Source organism: Equus quagga, chromosome 8, assembly GCF_021613505.1.
Source record: "Equus quagga isolate Etosha38 chromosome 8, UCLA_HA_Equagga_1.0, whole genome shotgun sequence".
NCBI classification, from domain to species: domain Eukaryota; kingdom Metazoa; phylum Chordata; class Mammalia; order Perissodactyla; family Equidae; genus Equus; species Equus quagga.
This window is the reverse complement of record NC_060274.1, coordinates 63,640,408-63,647,666: the sequence shown is the minus strand read 5'-3', so window position 1 is coordinate 63,647,666 and position 7,259 is coordinate 63,640,408. Positions and strand designations below refer to the sequence as shown.

Here is a 7,259-nt window from a genome sequence, read left to right as displayed (position 1 = left end):
TTGTTCTGTCAACATTTTTTTACTCAGTTCAACTCAGTAGACCTACTGTTCCCTTCTGTTGGTAAATAAAAACAGATCATGCTTGAAGATGCTACTTGGCTTTGCCCAAATTCCACAAGTCTTCCCCATTTTCAGCCCCTTTCCCTCCAACCAGGTCCTCACTAGAGGGGAAAGTGCATTCTTGCCTGGCAGGAACTGAAGACTCAGAAGAAAGAAAGATCAAGGAGGATTTTGAACGTCTAATCTCCCAAAGAAACTATTCTCCCTTCCCCCTACTCTGCTCCTCTTCTTGTCTCCCATTCTAGTTCTTTCTTTTCCTTCACTTGTCTCGATTTCTCTTTATCCCATCAATGACGGGGCAAATACTGATATTTACAAATCCACCCAGTCAACAAATTGAACTGGGCACCCACCATATTCAGCATTCTGAGGCAGGGCATGAAGGCAGGGAGATAAGGTCCTGTGCCCCAAATCTTGGAGAAGGGTGAGTTAAACTCTTCGCTTCCGTTATCTTCGTTTATCACTGCTCCCAGCGTCCCGGGATCAATTCTCCGTCTTATTTCCCGGCTTGCGTTCCAGAAACGCGAAGTTTTGGGCTCTGAACTCTGGCTCCCTGGGCTCCCTCGCCCCCTCAGTTTCCCCTTCAGGCCATTTGAGGGGCTGAGGTAGAATTCCTCAGGTTTTAGAGGCAAACTCCTTCTGTCGTCCCACCAACGGGTGTACTCTTCCCAAAGCTGCCAAGACAACACAAGACCTTTACCCCACGGCTGCGGGCTCCTTACGTTGAGCCTTGAAGAAAAAACGGAATCTCGCAGGTAAAGGTTTCCTTGAACTTCGCACGTAAAGGTGGTCTTGAATCGCCAGCGCGAAGAAGATGCCTTTGAACCCGGGGCGGGGCCGGGAGACGCCGACCACAGCCGCCGCGCCCGGCAGCACCCAGCGCCCACCGCCCCGAGGTGCGGGCTGGTGCCAGGGGGCGGAGCCGGGAGCCTGCGTTGGCGCCCTCGGTAAGTGCTCTGAGCCCTGCGTCGCTGCAGTGCACTCGAGACCATGGGGAAGCTGGTGCTGCTGACCCTGCTGGGGGCCGGCCTGGCCCTAATCGGGGAGAGATTAGTGGCAATAAGGTGAGCTGGCATCTTTCTTTAAACAATACCTTTTTTAAAAAAGATTGGCCCTCAGCTAACATCTGTGGCCAATCTTCTTTTTTTTTGTTTTCTTCTCCCCCCACCCCCGCCCCAACATAGTTGTATATTCTAGTTGCAGGTCCTTCTAGCTGTGCTATGTGGGACGCTGCTTTAGCATGGCTTGATGAGCGGTACTATGTCCACGCCCAGGATAAGAACCCGTGAAACTCTGGGCTGCCCTGAGCTTGGCGTCCCTGGCTCTCTTTGTCTGCTCTTCCAAGTTACCTCAAGGACTGCCCAGGCTGCTTTCCTGGCGGGTAGGAGTGAGCAGCTTTGAAACCTCACTCCTCGATGCCACCCGGCAATCTGTCCCTTGAGACGCACTGATGTGGAAAGTGAGCTGACTGCTTGCCTTTCCTAAAATGGTAGTGTAGAAATGCCCTGATTTACTTTCTGAAAGTCATGCCCCGCCTTTTCCAGGTGCCTTCAGCATTCTGCTCCTGAAAAACTAACTCTATTGGAAGTACCATGGGTAGTGGGGGTCCAGGCTGCCAGCCTGAAGTTTATAGCTGGCTCAGACGTTACCCAAGGCAGGTTAAATAATGAGGAGTATTGGGTTACAAAACTCATCGAGACTGGAAGAGCTAGCCTAGCAGGACAGCAGGGAAATTAACTGAACCCTGCAGGCGGGAACTGGCAGTTATGTAGGTATCCGACTTTTCAAAGTGGCGGATCTGCTGGTGATAGCCTTTCCAGAAATATCTCAGCAACAGTCGATACTGGGCTAGAAAAGAGAAATGTTAGGTGGTGGTTTCTGAGTGGATCTAAAGTTGCCTTCAGTTGTCTTTGGGTTGTTTTTACTTATTTCTCTAAGCAGTAGCTGGTCTCCTCAGAGGTTCAAGTCCTTACCTGTTGAGGAGGCTGAGGCCTTTTGGTAATACTTTCTAGTTCAGTTTCAGGGTGTTTATTGTTACATTTGCTCCCAGGGCACCCAAGTGAGAGGATTACAAAAAGTAATAATTATAAAGTAGATCTAAGACGTTTCTTTTTTTAAGGAACAGTAAGATAAGTCTAAGTTAGAGTTTTCCTGAATACAATTTAGTAAAAATTTAAAGTTATTTAAAAGAATATTTCACTCGTATTTAGAAAAAAGCAAAAGCTACAGGGTTCAGCTGTTGGGAGACCCTGTTGAATTTTGGGAAGGCAGTTTGGGGAGGGGATGGGGTTAAAAGACAAGACTAGGGGATTGAGGGGAGCCGCCGTGCAGACGTATAATAGACAACACTTTAGCAAATTAAGTAATGCCATTCTGTACATTCAAATTAATAATACTATCCAGTTACTCATATTATTAAGTAGTATCGTTTATTTGGGCAGCAAAATGTTATCCATGTGTAATCCCATTTTACTCTTTCAACAATAACTGGGGGAGATTAGCTATTATAGGCACATTGCCCACATAATGTTCACGTTATGCAAATAACTGTGAATAAAAGGAGATGCCTACGTGTTATATCATTCATAAATGATGAGAAAGAGAGTTAACGAATATGAAGGTGATAAAGACCATGTTTAGACATTGATTTTGCATGTTGTGCGTTGACCCCCAGTGTTTTTATCTTCTACAGACGAAGAACTAATGCATCTCGAGAAGTGGAGCCAGTAGAACCCCAGAACTGCCACCTTGTTGAGGGACTTGGTACGTATGTGGCTATACCAAGAGAGGCCCAGCACAATTTCTTGGTCACCCTACACCTAAGTGAGCCTGCCAAATGATTTAATTCCTGCTACTCCTTAAACCCTCCTATGGGAGCTTCTGCCCCATCCACTTTACCCAAGCTACCTCATCCCAGGTCGCCAAGGGGTCTCCTAAATGTCAAGTCTTTGGCTTTTTCTCAGTCCTTTTCCTCACTGATGTGTCTCCATCATTTGAAGCATGTCGTGGACGGCTCCTTGGCCAGACGCTCACTGAACTCTCTCCCCATCCCTTTGTGATGTTTCATTCGCCTCCCACCCCGGCTTCTTCTATCGCCTATTTTACCTCTTTGCTTTCTTCTTCCCTTTCCCTGATGACGTTCTTGGCTTCCAGTGTTACTTCCTTCAAAATTTATCTAAAAGTCCCAAGAGGAATATGACTTAACCCTTACCCTCAAGAACTTCACACCCTACTGAGATGCCTTTAAAAAATTTAATCACAAATCCATAGCGAGATCCCTAACCTCTCAAACTGCAGGCCTTCTTTTCCAGTCTGAAATCTAGTTTATGTTTCTGTCGTTTCCTCCCTCATCCCTCCACCCCCAACCAGCTCTTCTCTCTCTAGACTTCTCCTATGCTTGGTAGCCCCGTTCTCAAAGAGACTCAGTTCAAAATGCAGGAGCCATTTGTTTCCCCCTTGTCCCTCATTGTTCTGCATGAGACATGTTGGCCTCGGCCTCCTCTGTGTCCCACTCCAGGGCTGGTCTCACCTGCTCATTACTGCCACGGCTGCTTAGTCAGGCTCCAAGCCTCCCAGTCTCCCTGACGCTGCTACCAGAAAAAAAGTTCCAGCGAGATTCTGTTCACTGTTCTGGGAATGTGTCCTTTCACTTTCTCCCCTTTGCTCGTGAAATTCCCTCCACTGATCCCCTCATCTCTGCTTCCTGAAATCAGCTGCCAATTCCTCTCCTGCCTCTGACCCTTCACAGCACTCTGAAACTCTGAGCGACTTAGGACCCCTCTCCCATGCTTTCCTTTATAGCTAACAGTGTTCTCTCTTTCTCTCACTGTCAGGTTATAAACTCCCTAAGGTCAAGGACTGTGACTTACTTATTAGTAGGTGACGGGATGACAGCATAGTTTATTTTTGATTTTGGTTTTCTGTCTTTTTTTCCTCTCAATTTCTAAAAAAGTTAGCTTGGCCCTTGTGCTCCCTAGTCTTAGAGGAGGTTTGTGCTGCTGGCTAGAAAGCAGGAGCTGAAGACAAACTTTTTCCTGACTTTTGTTTTCAAACTCTGAGCTCCTTCAAGGGATTTTGATGGAGAAGGAATAAGAATATATGGATTTTTTTGACTAACAGGGACCCTTGCTCTACTCCCTGACAGCTTTCAGGAGGAGGAACAGGGCCTCAGAAGCAATGGCTACTAGGTGTCTTTAGGGAGGCTGGATACTTTGTCCTGTGTGTCCCAGCCTGAGCAAACATCATGTGCCCAAGTGTGACGTGGATGTGGCAGAATTATCTAAATTAAAAGGACCACATGGGCTCAGCATTGAGTAACTGAGTGGTGACTAGTGTAGAATAAAGGCCAGATGGACTTCCCCAGATATTCTGCTCAGTTTTAAAACCCTCCACCTACAATCTTTGCACAACCTTGGCAGAGAGACCCAGTAATGACTCAGATTGAATTTCCCTCCAATTTAGTAGAATGTAGGGTCAGGGTCAAACTTAATTTGATTTAAAAAATAAAGAAATATAATGTTCACTCATTTGTTTACTGTTTTGTGCAGTAATATTCATATTTACTATGCACATATCTCTCAAAAGATATGAGCCTGCCAAATACTTCTGAGGAGTAATTAGACTAGATGATTGCCAAAAGCTAACTCAACTCTCAGATTATGTAATTCAAATACATTTGAGAAACTAAAACTAGAGCTAATGTTGTAAGACATAAGCAACATTCTGATTCTCCAAATATTTTGAAGAGAATGACTTACATGATTGGAAGCTGGCTGAGAGCAAAAGAAAAAAAATGTCATGTTACTTTTCATGCTATTGGTGTATTTACATTTTACATTTAGAGAACTAAACAAGTTAGAATGGTCAAGGTCATTTGTCAACAAGACAATATTGATATATATATCTAAAAGCAATAATACTATCTTATCAAAGTCCCGGTATCTATGAGTGTTCTGCTGGGTGCTTTACAAACATCTACCTCACTCTCACAGCTGACCTGTAAGGTGGGTGCTACTAGCTGTCCTTGGGGACTAAGAAACTGACACACAGAAGAATGAAGTTACTTGCCTCGCGGTCCAGAACTGGAGGGTGACAGCTCAGATTGTGAGCCAATGTGGTTCTCTTCTGTACCTTTGTACTCTCCGTTGTGTAACACTGTCTTTCTTATCTGCCGACAACACATCTTTATTATGAAATCTTCAGGAAAGTATGATAGCAGCAGAAAACAGAAGATCTGAGATGCAGAAAGTAAAATATTAATAAATAGGGCTGATCAAAAGAAGGCAGACTGGATATTTAAGTACAGATCACTAATGAGGTAATATTCACAAGACTCAACTGTTTGGTGAGGGAGAGGCTTTATGAAGCAATGGAAGCCACTAATGGATTTTAGGCAGGGTAACGTAGGCAGTAACAGAGCCAGGGAAAAATTCTGATCTGTGTTCTCTTCGAGACCTAGACTTTTGTAGTTAATTTTATGTGGAAGGAGCTCTTCCTCTTTTTGTTTTCCTTTCCTAGTATTCCTCTGAGAAGAAAGGTTGAAAGGTGAAAAAATTCTAACCTCTAGAAATCATTTCTCATAGATCTTTCTGCATTAAGCTCACTTTTTTTCCCAAGGCTTTGAGAGTCAAGGGTTGTTTTAACAAGGAAGTTATTTGGCTGCCCTTGGCTTCTATCAAAGTTGCACTTGAAATATGGATAGCTTTATTAGGGCTTGCCCTTGGTGGGATTATACAGCCACCGTATTTGATGGCTTCCTATCTTCCCCTCCATCCCTCTGCCCCTCCTGCAGCTTCTCGTGTCTCCAAGATATGCTTCTACCCCATAGTAGCTTCCATTTGTTTTCTTAGCTGGTTGTCAGAACCTTCTCTCCAAGATGTGACATGATGATCATACTAATAGATAGTAATATTTTGGTGTGACCCTTTCTCAGGGTGCCTGTAGAAAATGATCAAAGGCCAAAGAAACGAAGTTATGCTAAGTGTAGGGTTGACAGGTTAAAAAGTAATAGACATCTATTCATAGGACTGATTTTAGACCTAGCAGTGGGGTTGTAATGATAGTTGGGCAAGGCTAATGAGAATGTGGGGAGGACTCGGGGAGGGTGTCCTGGGAGCTCTTACTCCCACAGGTGTTACTGTTGCTGGGATGCACTGGGCCATAATGAAGGTGCAATGTAGGTGGCGGGGATGGGGAGTAAGGAGACGGAATACTGTGCAACCAGCTGGTAATTCTTTTTCACATATGAATGCAAAGCCCCAGCTTCCCTTTGCCCTAGATGGAACAAGTAAAGAAAGACAATCACAACACCTCTGGAAAATGCCCACTCTTGTTGTAGGTGAATTACTGAGGTAGGTTAATGCTGTCATATGTAGGAGATAGAAGAACTAGTGTTTGGAAGATGACAGGACCAAAGCAGAGAGCACAAAACACAGGCTATCTTGTGCTTAGAAATTGGCACTCACTAGTCAATAGTTTAACCTCAAGACAAGACAAAGTTCACGAAACTAAAATGGTTTCCTGGTATCTTATTTAGTCAGCCAACCAGCTTTTGTTGGGAGCTTTTACAGTGAAAAGGCAGGTATTATATTGGGTACAAGGATACAGTAATGAATAAAACCTGGTCCTTGTTCCCAGGAAGCTTACTGTCTAGTAGGAAATTAACAAGTGAACAGAAGGTTGCAGCCGCAGCGTGAAAAATGTTGCGGTGGAGATAGTCATAGGTGATCGTATTAATACATAAAATGAATCCTGGAACCAAAAGAGGTTGGAAAAGCTGAGGGGCTGGTCCCTGAGCTCTTCTGTAAGAGTCCATGATACTCAGCCAAGTGGAGGTAAAGGTGGTGTGGGAAAGATGTAAGTTGTCAAGAAGCCGGGAACAGCATGTGCTCAGGCATGCAGGTGACTAGTCTGGCACATTTCAGGAACTACTACCGGAAATACTGCAGCACAGCTGGAATATAGAGCAGAGAGTGGAAACCACAAGAACTGACACTGGAGACAAGATGTGGAGGATTTGGGATCCAGGCCAAGGATCTTGGGATTTATATTGCCAGCCCTCTTGGACCTCTGGAGGGTTTTAAGCAGGGGAGTGACAAGGTCAGCTTTGCAATTTAAAAAAGATGACTGTCAGCAGTGCAGAGAATGGTTGTAGGGAGCAAAGCTGACCTATTAGGAAGCTATTGTAGAAATCCAGGAGG

At 44.7% G+C, this 7,259-nt stretch overlaps 1 protein-coding gene across 1 annotated transcript in view; it reads left to right on the top strand.

The window, feature by feature from the left end:
* Window positions 1–972: 972 nt before the first annotated feature.
* Window positions 973–7,259, top strand: part of PON3 (paraoxonase 3) — a 28,531-nt gene continuing 22,244 nt past the window's right edge. The window contains exons 1-2 of the mRNA XM_046670772.1: window positions 973–1,124; window positions 2,753–2,823. Of these exons, the coding sequence (XP_046526728.1) occupies window positions 1,051–1,124; window positions 2,753–2,823 (145 nt within the window). The 5' untranslated portion in view covers window positions 973–1,050. The remainder of the gene's footprint in view (window positions 1,125–2,752; window positions 2,824–7,259) is intronic.